General features: G+C 42.6%; 1 protein-coding gene across 1 annotated transcript; it reads left to right on the top strand.

Moving 5' to 3' along the window:
• The first annotated feature begins 5,771 nt into the window (after window positions 1–5,771).
• On the top strand, window positions 5,772–12,220 carry EEF1AKMT1 (EEF1A lysine methyltransferase 1). Its single transcript, XM_049778318.1, has 4 exons — window positions 5,772–5,993; window positions 7,954–8,036; window positions 8,899–9,179; window positions 11,946–12,220. Exons 1-4 carry the CDS (start codon window positions 5,793–5,795, stop codon window positions 12,080–12,082), a joined length of 702 nt encoding a protein of 233 aa, XP_049634275.1. The 5' UTR covers window positions 5,772–5,792; the 3' UTR covers window positions 12,083–12,220.
• The last annotated feature ends 7,968 nt before the right edge of the window (window positions 12,221–20,188 follow it).

Below are 20,188 nucleotides of genomic sequence, written 5' to 3'. Positions count from 1 at the left end.
TCCAGGACCAAAGGTGGTTGGTTCGAATCCCGGTGTCCCATATGGTCCCCCATGCCTACCAGGAGCGACTTCTAAGCATAGAGCCAGGAGTAATCCCTGAGCGTGGCTGGGTGTGACCCAAACCCCCCCCCCAAAAAAAAAGGATCTTGGACTAATGGACATGGTCCTGGATATGGCAATTTGAAGCCATTGAGGAGACTGGGACGTAGAACGTCTGAGATGCATGGTAGGAGATCAAAATAAGTTGAGGTTTTCCAGAAACAGGAAAACAAGTTTCAACAGTAAAGATTGAGTATCTACCACAATTGAAGCATAGCCTAGCATTTGAGGTCATTTTTTTAAAATATTTTTTATTTAAGTAACATGATTATAGTTGGGTTACAGTCACAAACAGAACACCCCCCTTCACCAGTGTAACATTCCCCCCATTTGAATTTTTTTTTTAATACATGGATGGTCTGAGTAAGGCTCAGTGACTGGATGAGGAATTTCATTTGTTTTATATTTTTCATGTATTGATGCTTTGTCTCATGTTATAATACTTGCTTTAACAGATCTGTCATCTGCTCAAAGCAAAGATAAGCCTTGACTGTGGGGCCTGGAGATTGTAGGGCACTTGTTTTGGATGAGGCTGACCTGGGTTTGATCCGTGGCATCCCATACGGTCCTCCCAAACCCCAACCAACCAACCAATAGTCTTAATTACTGGAGACCTGACCTTTGTAAATCACGGCTCTTTGAATTCTTTTAATTACAAGATTTTTTTTTTTTTTTTTTGGTTTTTGGGCCATACTCAGTTATGTGCAGGGGTTACTCCTGGCTATGCACTCAGAAATTACTCCTCGCTTGGAGGACCATATGGGATGCCAGTGGATTCATAGGCTAGCCCATGCAAGGTGGACGCCTTACAGCTTGCACCACTGCTCCGGCCCATAATTAAAAGACTTTTTAAAATTTTAATTACAAAATTATAAGATCCAAAAATATATATAGGGGCTAATCCAATAGTACTGTATTATAAGACACTTGCTTTGCACTTGGTAGACCCAAGTAAGACCTCCAGCATCCCATATAGTCCCTGACCAATAAGGAGTGGTTTCTTAGCACCACGGTGTGATCCCCAAGAAAGAAAATATGGCACTCCAAATTCCTATACCTCCGTGAACAAACTACTGAGTGCATCATTGACATCTTTCGATTCATTTATGCACTTGCCTTATACCAAAAAAGGATTAAAGTTACTGAGAAAAATGTATAAAACAGCAAGATTTGATGTCTGGCAAAGAAAATGAAGTAAAAGGAAGTTAGGAATGTTTTGTACATGAATTACCTTGGAAATTAAAAATAAGTATATCACGGTTTGGTAACTACTCGTGTGTAAGGAGCACTCTAATTAGTGCCATTTATGTCTCAGATACAGTGCTAGAAGATAACTCACGAATCATTCTGAAGAATTGTTTTTCAAAAATCGGTTCTTGGTTGGGGTGGGCTAGGGGAATAGATAGAGAGCCCCTGTCTGACAGTACATCCTGAGCAACCTAACATCTCCAGGAGCCCCTCAGTGTCACTAGGTGTGGCTTACCCCAACTTTCAGAAAATGGTCAAATTGGTAGGTGATCTTATTTCAACACTTGGAGTTTGAATTCTTTGCAGTTGGTCAAATATTAAATAAAAATGCATATGCTAAGACATACTAACCACCTCGTTTAGGAAGACAGCTGTATACTGATGAGAAAAGGAGACAGGAGTACAGGGCATAAGCGTTTTTCTAATCTCTCTCTATATATACACATACATACATACATACATACATACATACATACATACATACATACATACATACGGTTTTTTTTGGTTTTGGGGCCACACCCGGTGACTCCTGGCTATACGCTCAGAAATCGCTCCTGGCTTGAGGACCATATGGGACGCCAGAATTGAACCCCGGTTCATCCGGGGTCAGCCGCGTGCAAGGCAAACTCCCTACCTCTGTGCTATCGCTATGCCCCCCCCCATCAATAATATATATGTATGTATATTTGTATTGGGTTTTTTTTTTTGGTCACACCCGGCAGCGCTCAGGGGCTCCTCCTGGCTCTATGCTCAGAAATCGCTCCTGGCAGGCTCGGGGGACCTGGGATGCAGGAATTTGAACCACCGTCCTTCTGCAAGCAAGGCAAATGCCTTACCTCCGTGCTACCTCTCTGGCCCCTAGGGGATCGATATTTTTTAATAAGCTTAATTTTTTATTTATAAAGAAACAGTCAGGGGGCCGGAGAGATAGCATGGAGGTAAGACGTTTACCTTTCATGCAGAAGGTCATCGGTTCGAATCCCGGCGTCCCATATGGTCCCCCGTGCCTGCAAGGAGCAATTTCTGAGCACGGAGCCAGGAAAAACCTCTGAGCACTGCCGGGTGTGACCCAAAAACCACACACACAAAAATAATAATAAAATAAAAAATAAAAAACAGTCGGGTTTTTGTCTTTGCCCCAAGCGTTGCTCAGGAGCCACTCCCCGTGAGTCGGAGAGCAAACCACCACTTGCTTCCCTAGGCAAAAGGACTTAAGCTCAGGACTTCAGAGCTAACTCTCCCGTTTCCCGGGCAGCTCTTAAGAGTATGTGATTGGGGGCCCGAGAGATAGCATGGATGTAGGGCGTTTGCCTGGCATGCAGGAGGACGGTGGTTCGAATCCCGGCATCCCGTAGGGTCTCCCGGAGCCTGCCAGGAGCGATTTCTGAGCGTGGAGCCAGGAGGAACCTCCGAGCGCCGCAGCCGCCCCTTTCCCCTCCCGGCTCCGGCTGAAGTGCGCAGGCGTGAGCGGCTGCTCGGCACCTCCGGAAGCCTGGCTCTCCAGTAGCTGGTGAGTGAGTGGTCGGCCCGTACTCCGATCTTGGGGGCGGACGGGGGCCCGCTGTGACCAGCTGGGAGTTCTCATCTTGGGTGGGGAGAGGCTGGGCCGTGGGCTCTACGACGTGGTCGGAGAGAAGGACGCCTTTCCCGTGGGACTGGCCTGGGGCCTGGGGCCTGGAGCCTCGCTGCCCGGCCGGTCTCCAGTGGCCCGCGGGGACCAGGAGCGAGGGGCCCGTTTGGTGGGCGCCGACTACTTGGTGGGTTGGGTGGCGTGGAGGCGCCCATCGGGCCAGAACTCGGTTTCTCTTGGGTGTTTACGTGGTGCCGGGGATCGAACCCGCGTCGGCTGCGTGAATGGCAAGCTTCCCGTGGCTGTGCAGTTTCCAGACCATCGACTTTTGTTTTCATGGGTCGGGGGAGTGCTGCACCCGACGGGGTTCTGGGTTGGTTTTGGGGGGACGCTGGGAGGACCCTATTCCTTGCTGGAAACCGCCTTTCCCTCTGGCCTTACTTAATAAACCTTCCTCCCCGATCACTTTACCCTAGGCGTGTGTTCATCTCCCAGGTTTTAATGGGATTGGGTTATCTGTTAAGTTGGAAGTGCTTTATTAGCGCTTCCAACTTAATACAAATATTTTTTTCATGTTTAGTAAGTAAGGTATCTTTCATTTTAGCCTGAGTTTTTTTTTTTTGAACATGCAAAAGCATTTTTTTTTTTTTGGTTTTTGGGTCGCACCCGGCGGTGCTCAGGGGTCACTCCTGGCTGTCTGCTCAGAAATAGCTCCTGGCAGGCACCGGGGATCATATGGGACACCGGGATTCGAACCAACCACCTTTGGTCCTGGATCGGCTGCTTGCAAGGCAAACGCCGCTGTGCTATCTCTCCGGGCCCGCAAAAGCATTTTTTAAAATTTGTATATACTTATTTTTTCGTTTTTGGGTCACACCCGATACCGCTCAGGGGTTACTTCTGGCTCTACGCTCAGAAATCGCCCTTGGCAGGCTCAGGGGGACCATATGGGATGCCCAGATTCGAACCACCGTCCTTCTGCATGCAAGGCAAACACCCTACCTTCATGCTATCTCTCCGACCAAAAGCTTATTTTTTTTTTTTTTTTTGGTTTTTGGGCCACACCCGGTGACGCTCAGGGGTTACTCCTGGCTATGCGCTCAGAAGTCGCTCCTGGCTTGGGGGACCATATGGGACACCGGGGATCGAACCGTGGTCCGTCCTAGGCTAGCGCTGGCAAGGCAGGCACCTTACCTCTAGCGCCACCGCCCGGCCCCCCAAAAGCTTATTTTTAATTGTTTGTTTGGGGGTCTCACTTGGCAATGCTCTGGAGTAGTTACTCCTGGCTTTGTTCTCTGGATTTAGTCCTTTTGGTGTTCTGATGCAAAAGAAGTTGGATGGCCTAGTGAAAGGCAAGTACATTACCCATTGTACTATCATTTTGCCCCTACTGTGCAAAAAAAGCTTGATATAACCTCACTGGTTCATATTTGCTCATCTTGTCTGTCTCTTTGGAGTCAAATCATTGAAGACATCTCTGAAGAGCATATCGAAGACTTGACTGTTTTCTTTTAAATATACTTTATGAATTCTTGTCTAATTCACAAGTCTGATCCACTACGAGTTAACGTGAATTTTGTGAGATACAGTCCGGTTTCACTTTGTCACGTTAATTTTGTAGTGTTTTGTTTGGCTGGTTGTTTTGTTTGTTTGTTTGTTTTTTTGCGAAGGGGTTCCTCCAGCCTATGCACTAATCTGGTTTTCCATCCCCATTTATTGAAGAGATTTTTCCTTGCTCTATTTAATACACTTAGCTCCTTTGTCCATAAACCTTAGAGTAAAGGGGCGGAGTGATAGTAAAGGGGTTAGGGTACTTGCCATGTACATAGCAGATCTATGTTCGATTTCTGGAACCACTGTAAGGCAGAGACCACAATGTGTGGCCTCAAAACAGAAAAAATCTAGGAATACTGTATCTCTGGGCTCTTTTTGTTGTTACATTGACCTGAGAGTATCACACAATTTTGATACTATATATTTTTTGTTATTTTGTTACTATATATATTTTTGTTATTTTGTTTTATGGTTTTTGTTATTTTTGTTGTTTTCGGTCACAGCCTGCAATTCTCAGAGCTTACTCCTAGATGTTCTCGGGATGCCAGAGATCAATTGCTGCTCAGCTTCATTCAAGGCAAACGTTCTACCCACTGTACTGTACTATTGTTCTGGCCCCTGATACTGTTGTTTATTGCATAATTTAAAGTAAGGAAATGCTGCACTTCGCTTTTTTTTTTTTTTCCTTAGATTTAGTCTGGTTATTCTGGGAGTTTTATGAAGCCATAGAAACTTTTGTCGAGTTCGAAGTCTTTGAAAAATGACACTGTAATTTTGATGCTGATTGGATTTAATCTTTATAATAATTTGGGTAAGGTACTCATTTTAACTTCAGTCTTTTTTTGTTTTTGTTTTTTGGGTCACACCTGGCAGCCCTCAGGGTTACTCCTATCCCTATGCTATCTCTCCGCGGGGCTCCTGAGCATTGTAAATATCACGCAGGGGTCTCAAACTCAATTTATCTGGGGGCCGCAGAAGGCAAAGTTGGGGTGATCCTTGAGTGCAAAGTCAGTAGTAAGCCTTGAACATTGGGGGTGTGTGACCCAAACAACTAAAACAAAACCAAACAAAAAAAGATTCCTCTAGGGCAGGGCCACAAAATTTTGTATGGAAGGCCGTTTGCGGCCAGTAGGCGGTGAGTTTGAGACCCCTGATAGGGTGCAATGATTTCTGGGATGGCCACCATGATAACACTGAATCATTAACTTATATTAAACTGGTTGGTAAAGTACCCCTGGGTGTGGCTTTGTGGCTCCCTGAGCAATATTTGCAATTGGGAACCTTGCTATGGGATATAATTTAACAATTATATGAAGGGATGGTACACCTAATAGCATTTTTTATTTATCTGCAGGTCATTGACAGTTTTGTAATGAGTAACTTAGAGGATGATGATTTCCCCCAGCTTTCAGCCCAAACTCTAGCAGCTCTCCAGGAATTTTATGCTGAGCAGAAGCAACAGACTGACCCAGGTGGGTCAGTAAATAAATATAACGTTGGAATCATAGAAGAGAATTGGGTAAGCAACTACATTCCACATCCATCAGGAAATACTAGTGTGGTATTCATTCTGTCCTTAAAAAGGGTTTGTCTGTATCCCAACTGATAGCCACGTCTGTCTCACCTATAATTTAGGAATCGTATCATCTGGATGGGGAGCTAACACAAAAAGCATTCTATGAACATTTTAAGATGGTATTAAGTGCATACTCATAGGTTGGTTTTGGAAATTGTCTGTGCTCACAGGGATGTGGGGAGAAAGGAACTCTTATTCATTGATGGTGGGAATGCCGCCTAGTCCAACCCTTATGGAAAACAGTATGGAGATTCCTCAAAAAACTGGAAATTGAGCTCCCATTTGACCCAGCTATACCACTCCTAGGAAAACAAAATCCAATGCAAAAATCCCTTCCTCACACCTATATTCATCACAGCACTTTTTACAATAGCCAGACTCTGGAAACAACCAAGATGCCCTTCAACAGATGAATGGCTAAAGAAACTGGTACATATACACAATGGAATATTATGCAGCCATTAGGAGAGATGAAGTCATGAAATTTTCCTATACATGGATGTATATGGAGTCTTTTATGCTGAGTGAAATTAGTCAGAGGAAGAAAGACACACAGAGTAGTTTCGCTCATCTATAGGTTTTAAGAAAAAGTAAAGACATTGAAATAATTCTCAGAGATGACCGGCTCAAGATATGAAGCTCACCACAAAGAGTGTTGAGTGCAGTTAGAGAAATAACTACACTGAGAACTAACATAACAATGTCAGTGAGTAAAGGATGTAGAAAGCCTGTCTCGAATACAGGCGGGGGTGGGGAGGGAAGAGATGGGGCATTGGTGATGGGAAGGTTGCACGGTCAAGGGGGGTGTTCTTGTTATGACTGAAATCCAACTACAACTATGTTTGTAAACACAGTGTTTAAATAAAGAAATTATTAAAAAAAAAAAAGGTATAAACTAGATGGAAATATAACATAGTTTGGGTTTTGTAATTTGCTGTTGAATCTGTCTTGATACTGTAATGTATCCTTCCATTCTCTCAGTTATTTTGTTCATTGGAAGTTGAGTCTAGGCAGGGGTCTCAAACTCAATTTACCTGGGGGCCACAGGAGGCAGTAGGGGTGGTCCTTGAGTGCAAAGTCAGTAGTAAGCCTTGAACATGGGGGGTGTGACCCAAACAACTAAAACAAACAAACAAAAAAAAAACAAAAAAAAGATTCCTTTAGGGCAGAGCCACAAAATGTTGTATGGATGGCTGTTTGCGGGCCGCGAGTTTGAGACCCGTGGTCTAGAGGCTTATCAGATTTAGGTTTATTCTTTTGGCAAGATTCACACAGAAGTAAAAGTGTATTATTTTACCAACTAATTGTTCTCTTTTGTGAAGATATTAGTAGTATTAGTAATATATATTACTAATATACACTACTAACTAATATACGTTAGTAGTGTATATTAGTGGTCACTGATAGACAATGCCTAGATTCCCTTCATTCATTAAAACCCTTTACCAATGTTAAATAATCTCAAAGAAAAAAAATTTTTTTCCAAAGTGATAGTACAGTGGGTAGGCACTCGCTTTGCATATGGCCAACCCAGGTTCAATCACTGCAATCCCTCATTAGGTCCCCTGAGCGCTGACAGGAGATAACTCTGAATGCAAACCCAAAGTAAAACTTTGAGTACTGCTGGGTGTGGTTCCCAAACAAAACAAGACAATTTATTTCTAGAAAGAAGAAAATTTGGGAATAGAGCTCAGTGATAGAGCACATATTTTCTTGAAAGTGAGATTCTATTTCTGGTTCCAGACACAGACACACAAAATGAAGAATATATATAATGGCAGTACATTAAAAGAACAAAATTTATGACAACTTATAAATAATTTCTTTTTTATATGAAATTTTTATTTAAATAACATAATTACAAGTATGATTATAGTTATAAACACCCTTTCCTTTCTTATAGCAATTAAGCCAGTTTTGGTACAATCAGGAAACTGTTTTGCGGCTTGCAAAGGAAGCAGTTAGTGCTGCTGGAGAACATGGCAGGTAAGAGTCTGTTTTGTTTCTTTTTTATCTTCTGAAGTAGTGGTTTAGGTATTCTTGCTGGAGGATAGATAGATCATATGAAGTCTGAAGTACAGTTTCCAAAAAGTATAGTTCATGGTTTGCTAAACATAAGAATTAAGAACTATTTCAATATGGGGTTTAGGGACACATTCAGAAATCCCTTCAGATGTCATTCCTGGTCATACTCTGATCTTCTCTCTCTTTTTTTTTGGAAAGCAACTTCAGAGCTGGCTAATACTAGTAGCATTTATTGAGTTCTTTTCTGTACCCTGTTCTGAGTACAGATTTCATCTAATTTAATCCTCACCTCTGTGAGGTGATGACCATATTCATTCATGCTTCTGAAGATAAACTAAAGCCCAAGAGTAAGTGACGGGCCGGAGAGATAGCACGGCGGTTTTTGCCCTGCAAGCAGCCGATGCAGGACCTAAGGTGGTTGGTTCGAATCCCGGCGTCCCATATGGTCCCTCGTGCCTGCCAATAGCTATTTCTGAGCAGATAGCCACGAGTAACCCCTGAGCACAGCTGGGTGTGGCCCAAAAACAAAAAAAGAGAGTAAGTGACTCCTGATGGTCACCCAGCTGGTCAGTCAGCCGTGTCTTTATCAAAATTTACAACTTCACTAGTTTGCAGTATTCCTTTAAGAAAATTCAGGCCAGGGGGCTATGGCTCCAGTAGTAGAGTACATGGCCTCAGTGATTCTTCAGACCACGTATCTCTCTCTCCCCTCAGCACCTCTCAGCATTGCCTTTGTGGACTCTGAGTACTACCAGAAGCACACACCTTTCCAGATACTGTGACATCGAGCCTAAAGAATATTCATATTCCTCTTGTGTTCTAGAATTGCCTGTGTGAGTGCCCCCAGTGTTTACCAGAAACTGCGAGAGCTATACAGTGAAGACCTTTCTGTGTGTGTTTTCGAATATGATAGAAGATTTGCCATATACGGGGAGGAGTTTGTCTTCTATGATTACAATCATCCATTGGAGTTACCTGAGAAGGTCACTGCACATAGTTTTGACATTGTCATAGCCGATCCTCCATATCTCTCTGAGGAATGTCTCAGAAAAGTATCAGAAACCATCAAATATCTGACAAAGGGCAAGATTCTGCTGTGCACAGGTGGGTGCAGATGGCATATCTCAAGAGTTGATGGCAGATATTCAGGTGATGGGTTTTAAGAATGAGAAGAGTGGCTGGAGAGATAGCATGGAGGTAAGGCATTTGCCTTTCATGCAGAAGGTCATTGGTTCGAATCCCGCATCCCATATGGTCCCCCGAGGCTGCCAGGAGCAATTTCTGAGTGTGCCAGGTGTGACCCAAAACCAAAAACAAACAAACAAACAAAAAGAATGAGAAGAGATTTTAGAACTCTAATGCCAAATTCAATACTTGTCCATAACCTTAATCAAGTTATTTCAATCTCTATGTTTCAGTTTCTTTATTCTCTGCATTGGGACTGAAGCTACTACCTGACTTTCAGGATTGTTGAAAATTGAGTGCCACAATTCTCAGAATATCTGAGTGAATGAGCAGATTTTTTTGATTTTGTTATTGTTGTTTTGTTTGGTTATTGGGCTACACTGAGTAATGCTCAGGAATTACTCCTGGCAGGCTCTGGAGACCATATATAATGCAAATTTAACCTTGTCCATTTGCACAAGCACCCTACCCACTGTGCTATCTCTCCTTCCCCAGCAGAGTTGTTATTTTTTTAAATTAATTTTGTTTTATGAGCTACCCCTATGGTGCCCATGGCTTACTCCTGACTCTACTGAGAGATTTTTTTTTTTTTTGGCCACACCCAACAGTTCTTAAAGGTTACTTCTGGCTCTGTGCTCAGAAATTGCTCCTGGGGCACAGTGGCGTTTGCCTTGCAGGCAGCCGATCCAGGACCAAAGGTGGTTGGCTTGAATCCCGGTGTCCCATATGGTCCCCCATGCCTGCCAAGAGCTATTTCTGAGCAGACAGCCAGGAGTAACCCCCTGAGCACTGCCGGGTGTGGCCCAAAAACCAAAAAAAAAAAAAAAAAAAAGAAATTGCTCCTGGCAGGCATGGGGACCAAATGGGATGCTGGAATTCAAACCACCATCGGTCTTGGGCCGGCCGCTTGCAAAGCAAATGCCCTACCGCTGTGCAATCTCTCCAGTCCCTTGAAAGATCATTTTTTTATGGGACTCAGGGATGCTAGAGATTAATCTGGAATTTGCAGCATGCAAGGCAAGCACCTTATTTACTGGCCTACCAGAATTTTATTTCTTTCATCATCATCATAATCATTGGATGTAGGGTTTGATCTGGCATTTTACTTGATAGAAAAATTTACATCAGCAGAGTTAGAGTGATTTGCTTAAGGTTACAAAGTTACACATCAGATTGAAGAATATCCATGCTGGTAAGATTGAACTATTTCTTGAGGTAGACATTCTAAACTCTTGACAGCTAAAAGTTGAAGTTCCCATATGCCGTCTTCTGATCAACTGGGTGTCAAGGTCCTCAATGCTGTCCTTCACAGCCACCTGGGACCATAAAGCCATTGCCTGGTGTTGACTGCAGAGCCCAGAGCTATTGGGAATATATTCTTTGGTGTTATTGTTTATTAGTCAAAAGATAGATTCTGGGGCCAGAGAGACAGTATAAAGTTTAAGGTACTTTTCCTGCATGCAGTTAGTTATTTGGATTCAAGCCCTGTCAGGAGTGACTACCTAGCACAGAGCTCTGAGTACTGGCTTGGTGTGGCCTGAAAAAAAACTAAAGAAAAAAAATAAAATGGGCTCAACTGATTTTTCAGTCTTGTTAATAGTCTTTTTTTTTTTTTTTTCCAGCTCACAGGCAGGTCTACCAGCCTTCCTTGCACAAATTATAGTTTAAGGGAACAAGTTTAGAGTTCTAGCAAAATAGAAGACATAAATACTGATAATTGTAATGAGAACAGGAGCTAAAGGCTGGGAACCATGAAAACAATTTTGTAGATGGATTGAGACATCTTAGGAGAATAGCATTTCATGAACTCTCAGGACAGGGACTGTGTAGTGGTCCTGTGCAAAGCAAAGCAATCCCCTGCAGGTACTGACTAGGAGCTGGGACTTTAATTTAAAACAGTTAGTGAGTGCCAAAGTACTTACCTGAGGGCCAGGGATGAAGCTCATTGGGAAAGGACTTGTCTACCAAGTGTAGGACCCTGGTTTGATCCAGGCACAGCAAACCAAACAGCAAAACAAAAGTACCAAAGTGGCAAGATGTGATTTGTCTAAAGTTCACTTGAACTTTATATTCAAAGGAATTGATTAAACAGTCATCTCCCCTTACCCTTGGAGATTATTTTACTGTTCAGCTGAGACCATGGCTGGGACAAGGTTGTTGCAGTGGAGGCAGAGTGGCTTAGACACTTTAAAGAAAAAGCTGGATGAACTTGCCATGCTCTGAATGTGAAAGGTAATGATGATGGAAGGATCCAGAGGAATCCTTGCTATGCCTGGTGACTGTAGCTGCTAAAGGGGTAGTGAAGGAGAGGAGCCATGTGTCAGGACAAGGGAGCAGTACGTGAGGACTGGACTAGAGGAAGAAAGTGGCTTCTGTCAGCCAAAACCAGTGGGAATGTGTTCCTATATGATTACAAGATTAGATATCACTAAACAGGCTCTTAACTAAAAGTTGGAAGTGCTTCTAACCCCAGTTTCCTGATGTATTCTTGGACTATCATATTTATGAACTGAAAAATAAAAGAAACAGATGATGATTGACAACAGTACTAGCGAAAGTTAAAAGGACTCTAAAGTACTATACCCCCCACCCTTTGGGTAATAATGTCAGCTAATTGTTTCCCATATTAGTCCAGATACCTGGATAAGAGCTTGAGGATGTGTTCAGTAAGTCTGTTCTCTTCAGGTGCTGTCATGGAAGATGAGGCAGCAAAACTTCTTGGAGTGAAGATGTGCAAGTTTATTCCAAAACACACTCGGACATTGGGCAATGAATTCCGCTGTTATGTGAATTATGATTCTGGGCTAGACAGTGACATCTGAATGTGGGCAGAAAATACTACAACCAAGACCCCTTGTGACGTCTCTCATTATTTCTTAACAGACGAATTATGACCTCTACCTCTACCCTAAAACTGGAGTGACCTTCACCAAATTTCTAAAATAAACATACAACTTTTTGTGATTTCTTTCATTTCCTTTTTCTCTCAAAGCACCAGATTGTATGGTCATATTACTGTTGAGGGAGTTTTATTGTTTTGTTTCTCAATGAGAAAAAATTTGTATTACTTGTATCACTTTGTAAATTCAGGTTATATCTTTATGCTCTTTCTTCAATTAAAAAAATGCTCTTTTCTTCTAATTTTTATTGTAACACCATGATTTACCAAGGTGTTTATAATACAGTCATTTCAGGTATTATGAATTCAAACACCAGGGCCCTGAGAGATAGCACAGTGGCGTTTGCCTTGCAAGCAGCCGATCCAGGACCAAAGGTGGTTGGTTCGAATCCTGGTGTCCCATATGGTCCCCCGTGCCTGCCAGGAGTTATTTCTGAGCAGACAGCCAGGAGTAACCCCTGAGCATCGCCGGATGTGGCCCAAAAACAAACAAAAAAAAGAGTTCAAACACCAGGGGCTGGAGAGCTAGGTGTTTGCCTTTCATGCAGAAGGACGGTGATTCAAATCCCCATATCCCATATGGTCCCTGTGCCTGCCAGAGGGGATTTCTGAGCATAGTCAAGAGTAATCCCTGAGTGTCGATGGGTGTGACACCCCCCCCCCAAAAAAAAACAAAAAAAAAAACGTAAGGCCTCACAGGTGCAAGCTAACTGTTTTGGGGCCGGTGAGGTGGCGCTAGAGGTAAGGTGTCTGTCTTGCAAGTGCTAGCCAAAGAAAGATTGCGACTGTGGTTCGATCCCCTGGCATCCCATACGGTCCCCCCAAGCCAGGGGCAATTTCTGAGTGCTTAGCCAGGAGTAACCCCTGAGCATCAAACGGGTGTGGCCCTAAAAACCAAAAAAAAAATAATTCAAACACCAGTGCTACCACCAATATCCCTAATTTCCTACCCACCACCGTAGCCTGCCTCCATGCTTGCACTAACAAATTTACTTCATATTGCTTGTTATAACAGAGTTAAATGGAATTATCAAAATTTATATCAGCAGGGCCAATTTGAAATGGTTGTTATATCTTTCCATGGTATTACTAAAGTCAGTCTCTGAGGATTTACTGGGCTGTGGTTGGTACCTTCTCTGTTAAATCCAGGACTGCTCCATCTACCCTTCATGCCCATTGTAAACTGTGCTCATATGGTGTTTGAATCAGTGTAGGCTCACTGAGCATGGTAGGTTTCTGTGTAATTTTTATATCACATTTCCTGCTATACTACTAGGCTGACACTACTATAAAATACTGAGGTATGACATGGCCTTGTGTGGACCTAGATTTATATAACTGAAACATACTTGGTGACAAATTTGGGGGTGGAGTGTGCAATTGTGCTGCTCCTTAACCCCAAACCCCTTTCTGAGAATGCCACAGAGGTACCAGCTTGGACTGAGCTAGCTGGGGAGCATTATTGGGGATTATAAATAATGGGTGGCCATTATTTTCTTTTGGAGCAGTGGTCCTCTAACTTTTGTTTTTTTGGTTTTTGGGCCACACCCGGCAGTGCTCAGGGGTTACTCCTGGCTGGCTGCTCAGAAATAGCTCCTGGCAGGCACAGGGGACCATACGAAACACCGGGATTCGAACCAACTACCTTTGGTCCTGGATCGGCTGCTTGCAAGGCAAACGCCGCTGCGCTATCTCTCCGGGCCTGGTCCTCTAACTTTTTAAACGGGGCCAGTTCACTGTCTCTAAAACCACTGGAGGGCCAGACTATAGTAAAAACAAAAATTATTGGGGCCAGAGCGGTGGCTAGCCTAGGTGGCAATTGCTAGCATAGGACAGGCCACTGTTTGATCCCCCGGCATCCCATGTGGTCCCCTGAGCAGGAGCGATTTCTGAGCACATAGCCAGGAGTAACTCCTGAGCGTCAACAAGTGTGACCCAAAAATACCAAAGGCAAACCAAAAATTATTAAATTCCTATGCACCCTGCATATATCTTATTTTGAAGTGAAGAAACAAAATGGGACCAAATACAATATGTGGCCCATAGGCCATAGTTTGAGGACCACTGTTTTGGAGCATGGTGAAGATGGGCTATTCCTCTGCCAGGAAGATGATGGTGATGGGTAGAGCAGTTGGATTTTCTGGTGGTTTGAAGTGGGGGGAGGGGGCGGATGTCTTGGCCAATCCTTTTCAAAAGGAAAGTTGCAGAGCTTTCAGCCCTGTAGTTAGATCTCATCTACTCATATTTCATTTCAGTTGTGGAGCTGGGCCACGTAAATGCTCCACACACCGTGATTCCATCTCAGGAAAGCAGGTTTGGAACAGGTTGTCAGAGAAAATAATGCAAACCAGGCTGAGAAGGTGAATCACACATGGTCGGGTAACTTTCTGATTTCCAGTGAGAGAGAAAGCTGTCTGCCAGAACTGCAGTTCTTATTGAATACAGAGACCACCGCTGGACTGGGGAGTAAGGGCAAAAGGTCTATTTTGAGTCAGTCCCACCCAGGTATGCTTAAGACAAAACAAAAGATAAGTAGGAAAATCTCTGTTTTGGGTGAAACCAAGTTGTAAATTGTGAACCAATAGGCCATTTCTGTTGAAGGGTGTAGAATGCAGCATTGGACTGCTGTAGTTAATACAGAAATGGGAATTTGCCCCTTCCTTGTCTTTCTGAGAATGCTACAAGGATATCAGCCAGACCAGGATACCTGTGGTGTGTAGGTGGCTATTACTTTATTTTGCAATTTGTCTGAACTATTGATGTTTTAGGCATCCAGTGCCAATGCACCCACCAATTCAGCACTATCCCTGCATGTCCTTTGGTTCCTTCTCATTCCCCTACCACCCATGAGTTAGCCAAAGTGTATAGGCAGGATCTCAATGTGTGTTTCCATTGGCTGCTCCCTAAACCTTACTATGTTTATACTTGAAATGGGCATAAGAACATATATACCCGTTAGGTTCACTTTGCATAGCAAAACATCTTCCACTTATAGAGTGCAGCAAAATGCAGGATTTCATCTTATTCCACTGTGTACATATATTAATTTTTATTTAGTATTTTGAGTTAACCCTCCCCCACCCACCAAAACAGTGATACTCAGAAAACGAAGTGCTGGGGTTCAATTTTGGGCCTCCTCCATGTGAAGCCATGATCTTTGATATGTGTTTCTTTATCCATATGTCTGTTATGGGGTGTTAACAAGTTTTGGAGATTGTAAATAGCCCTACATTGAATATAGGTATGCAAATATCTAAGTATCTTTTCCAATTAATGTTTTGCTTTCTTGGGATAGGTTCCAAGTAGTGGAATCATTGTCTTGGCTTAGAGTAGTTCTTTATAGTTTGGATTGTGGTTTAGGGTCACACTAATAGTGTTCAGGGGCTCTTCCTAGAAGCATTTAGAGGACCACATGCCAGGAATGAACTCCTTAGCCTACTGTATGCAAAGCAGGTGCTCAGCCCATTGAGCTCTCTAGCCCTTAGAACAGGGGTCTCAAACTCATGGCCCGCGGGCCGTTTGCAGCCCTCCGTACAACATTTTGTGGCACACGGCCAGCCTTCAAATATCGCAGTATTCACGATTATTCGCTTACCGAATAATCGCAATAAAAATGGCATTAGTAATAAAAAAAATCGCATTAAACATTCGCATACCGAGCAGTTCTGTTCAGGGTATACAAATGCTTAATGCGATTTTTTTTCTTACTAATACGATTTTTTATTGCGAATATTCGGTAAGCAAATAATCAGGAATACTTTGCGCCTAGTGCAGACGTCATTTCTGCTGCTCCTGCCCGCTGTCCCTTGCATTATTGGAGGCTTAAGGGAGAGAAGGCAAAGAAGTTTATTACAGAATTAGATTTTGTCATACCTTCATCATGACTTCATCAAAGCCTGCAGTGAAGAGAAAGATTGATGATGAGCACAATTTCAAGAAAAGTGGGAGAAGCAGTATTTCTTTGTTGAGCACAGGGGCATCCCCACATGTCTTATTTACTCAGAGAAAGTTGCAGTGCACAAGGAATACAACTTGAAACGCCATTATTCAACTAAACATGCTGAGGAATGTGCAAAATGTCAAGGAAATGAGAGAGACAAGCAGGTTTCCAGTCTTAAAGCATGAGGCAACAAGATTTCTTCAAGAAAGCAACCAAAGAGAATGTTGCATCAGTCAAAGCTAGTTACATGGTTAGTGAGATGATTGCTAAGGCAGGGAAACCATTCACAGAAGGAGAGTTTGTTAAAAAATGCATGTTACAGGCTGCAAGTATTATCTGTCCGGAAAAGAAAGGTCAGTTTAGCAAAATCAGCCTTTCTGCCAACACTGTGGCAGAGCGCATTTCTGACACGTCAAGTGACATTTATCATTAACTGTGTGAGAAAGCCAAATATTTTGATACATACTCAGTTGCTCTTGACGAGGGCACAAACACTGCGCAGCTCACAATTTATGTCCGTGGTGTTGATTGCAATTTTGAATTGACAGAGGAGTTGCTCACAATAATTCCAATGCATGGCCAGACCACCACTAATGAGATATTTTGGCATCTGTGTGATGCCATTGAGAATGCAGGTTTGCCATGGAAGAGGTTTGTTGGAATAATAACTGATGGAGCGCCATCAATAACAGGGAGGAAAAATGGACTGGTGGCACTTGTTCAAAAAAAAAAAAACTTGAAGAGGAGGGTGTAGAGAAGGCCATTGCTCTTCACTGCATTATCCATCAGCAGGCCCTTTGCAGTAAATGACTGCCGTGTGACAATGTGATATCTGTTGTTGTGAAATGCATCAACCAAATCAGATCCAGGGGCTTAAAGCACAGGAGGTTCCGTGCTTTTTGAGAGGAAATGGTGTCAGAATATGGAGATGTGCTCTATTTCACCGAGGTACGTTGGCTCAGCAGGGGAAATGTCCTGAAAAGATTTTTTGAGTTGAGAGAAGAAGTGAAAGCCTTCATGGAGAAGGATGGGAATGCTGTTTCTGAGTTGAGTGATCACAAATGGCTCATGGACTTAGCTTTTCTTGTTGACATCACACATAAGCTGAATGTACTAAACAAGATGTTACAAGGCCTGGGGCAGCTTATCAGCGCTGCCTATGACAACGGGAGAGCATTCTCCACAAAACTTGTGTTATGGAAATCCCAACTCTCTCAGAAAACCTTTGCCATTTCCCAGCATGCAAGGAACTTGTGGATGCAGGAATACCATTCAGTGGTGAGAAATATGTTGATGCTATTTTTAAGCTAGAGAAGGAATTTGATCACAGAATTGCAGACTTCAAAAAGCACAGAGCCACTTTCCAAGTTTTTGTGGACCCCTTTTCCTTTGATGTGCAAGATGCCCCTCCTGTGCTTCAAATGGAGCTCATTGACCTGCAATGCAACTCTGATCTCAAAGCCAAGTTCAGGGAGATTAGTGGAAAAGCAGACATGCCCCCCAGCTTCCCTGAGTTTTCCCAAATGTTCAAGCGCACCATGTGCCTTTTTGGGAGCACATATTTGTGTGAAAAGTTATTCTCCACATTGAACTTCAATAAGTCAAAGTACAGGTCTAGACTTAATGATGATCATCTTCAAGCCATACTGAGGGTCTCAACTGCTTCCTCTCTAAAGCCAAATGTGGTTCAGATTTGTGAGAAGCACTGTCAAGTCTCTGGCAGCAAAGAATAGGCAAAAGATGCCATATTCAGAAGAAGTGTTCATGATCTTCACTCAATGTTCTATTCATGTTCAGAAGAAATAATTAAAACTGTTAATAATGACGTTTGAAGACTTTTTTTTTGTGTGTAAATCCCTTATGCGGCCTGCCTCACCCCGACTTTGCCTCCTGCAGCCCCCAGGTAAATTGAGTTCGAGACCCCTGCCTTAGAAGTTCTATTGCTTTTTTTGTTGTTGTTGCTTTTTAATCTTTGTTTTTATTTTCGGCCACACCTGCTAGTGCTCAAGAATCTTGAGATGTTTCTATACTATTTTCCAAGGAGGCATACCCAGGCTAAATCCCCACCAACGAGCTTCTCTTTGATCCTCTCTTTATCACCAACACTTGCTCTTTCTGGACTGACTGATGTAGGCCATGTTCACTGGTATGATGATATATAGTCATTTTGATTTGCATTTCACTATTAGTTAGTAAAGCTGAATACTTTATCTTATGCTTTTTGACCATCTGCATGTCTCCTTGTTTTTATTTGTTTTTTCTTTTGTGTCTTGGGCTCACATGCAACAGGGGTCACAGTGATGCCTGGGATAAATGCAAAGCACACACCAGATCTTTAGTAAGGACACTTCTGTTCATCTCTGTGTTTTGGTTGTTCAGTTTTGTGTGTGCTTTTGAATGTCTTGGATATTTTTCAGATGTATGGTATGACAATATTCTCTCCCATTCAATAAGGCATCTTTTAGCTATTGTTACATAGTACATAAACTTTTTGGCTTAATGTTCTATTTGCTTAATTTTTTTGCTTGTTAGTGGCATTGGATCACTGATGCTGTTTCTGAAGTCAGTATCAATTTCTCCATGAAATTCATGGATCTATAAATCCATAAATTTCAGTATCATGGAAATGTTATCCCCCTCCACCTCCTGGCCACATGATACTCAGCCAATCAAGCTAATGGTTTAGTACTAGGGCTTGAAGATTTGGTTAAGCTCAATCCTTCCAGTGCTAGAATCTACCAGAGCCACACTGGCAGTGCAAGGGCTAGGAAAGGAGTGTGTGCTTCCAAATAACACCCTGTGGCTCTAGGGATCAAATTGAGGTCAGATACATATCTAACACCTATACTAAATCTCTAGCCCCTAAAATCCAGGTCTTTAATTCATTTTGAGTTAACTTTTGGTTACAGTGTGAGATAGCCAACCTCACAAAAATTATGGACTTTAAAAAAAAACATGGATTTTTTTTATTTCATTTTGTTTCCGTTTTGCATGTAGTTAGGCAGTTTTCCTAACATTAAATTTTTTTGTTTTCTATTTCTTTTATATCTTTACTTAAACACTGTGATTACAAACATGATTGTAGTTGGGTTTCAGTCATAAAAAGAACACCCTCTTCACCAGTGTCACATTCCTTTCACCAATGCCCCCATCTTCTTCCTCCCGCCTACTCCACCTGTATTCAAGACAGGCGTTCTACTTCCCTCATTCATTGCCTATCACATTTGTTGAAGAAATTTTCCTGACTCCACTAATGCATTTAGTTGTTTGGATGTAAATAGTATAGGTTTTTGAATCTGTAGAAATCATTTCAATAATTTTAATTCTTTAAATACATGTGCAAGGTTTTGATTTTATTTGTCTACTATTCTTTTTAACAGGAGCTTATCATTTTCTTTTCTTTTCTTTTTTTTTTTTTTTTGGTTTTTGGGCCACACCCGTTTGACGCTCAGGGGTTACTCCTGGCTATGTGCTCAGAAATTGCCCCTGGCTTGGGGGGACCATATGGGACGCCGGGGGATCGAACCGCGGTCCGTTCCTTGGCTAGCACTTGTAAGGCAGACACCTTACCTCTAGCGCCACCTTCCTGGCCCCTTATCATTTTCTTTATGTTTTTTTCTTCCTTTGTCAAGTTGATTTCTACAAAATACTTATTTTTGTTTGGGGACCATACTCAGCGGTATTTAGTATGTACTCCTGACTCTGCACCCAGGGATCACTCCGAGGGGGCTGAAGGGCCCTATATGATCCTGGGGATCAGTTTCTATTCCAGGTATATGTAATATAAATAAATACTTTATGCTCTGTACTGTCTCTTTGGTTCTGAGTTTATTTCTGGATTCTATTTTTATGTTGATCTTTGTGTCTGTTTTTATATCAAATGCCATATTATTTTTATTACTCTAGTCTTGTAATTTAAATGTGAAAGCGGGATCTCTCAACTCTTAATTTTTTGGGGGGGGAGTCACACCCGCAGCACTCAGAAATTGCTCCTGGCAGGGGCCGGAGAGATAGCATGCAGGTAGGTCATTTGCCTTGCATGCAGAAGGTCAGTGGTTCAAATCCCAGTATCCCATATGTTCCCCCTGA

This window comes from Suncus etruscus, chromosome 8 (genome assembly GCF_024139225.1).
Source record: "Suncus etruscus isolate mSunEtr1 chromosome 8, mSunEtr1.pri.cur, whole genome shotgun sequence".
In the NCBI taxonomy this organism is placed as follows: domain Eukaryota; kingdom Metazoa; phylum Chordata; class Mammalia; order Eulipotyphla; family Soricidae; genus Suncus; species Suncus etruscus.
Note: the sequence above shows the minus strand (reverse complement) of the source record. Positions and strands in the feature narration are given on the sequence as shown.

Excerpts from the sequence above, each read along its gene's own strand:
- EEF1AKMT1 (XM_049778318.1), top strand. The coding sequence starts at position 5,793 with ATGGTACACCTAATAGCATTTTTTATTTATCTGCAGGTCATTGACAGT. Across the intron at positions 5,994-7,953 it reads GAATCATAGAAGAGAATTGG|CAATTAAGCCAGTTTTGGTA; the intron begins GTAAGCAACTAC and ends CCTTTCTTATAG. Across the intron at positions 8,037-8,898 it reads GCTGCTGGAGAACATGGCAG|AATTGCCTGTGTGAGTGCCC; the intron begins GTAAGAGTCTGT and ends CTTGTGTTCTAG.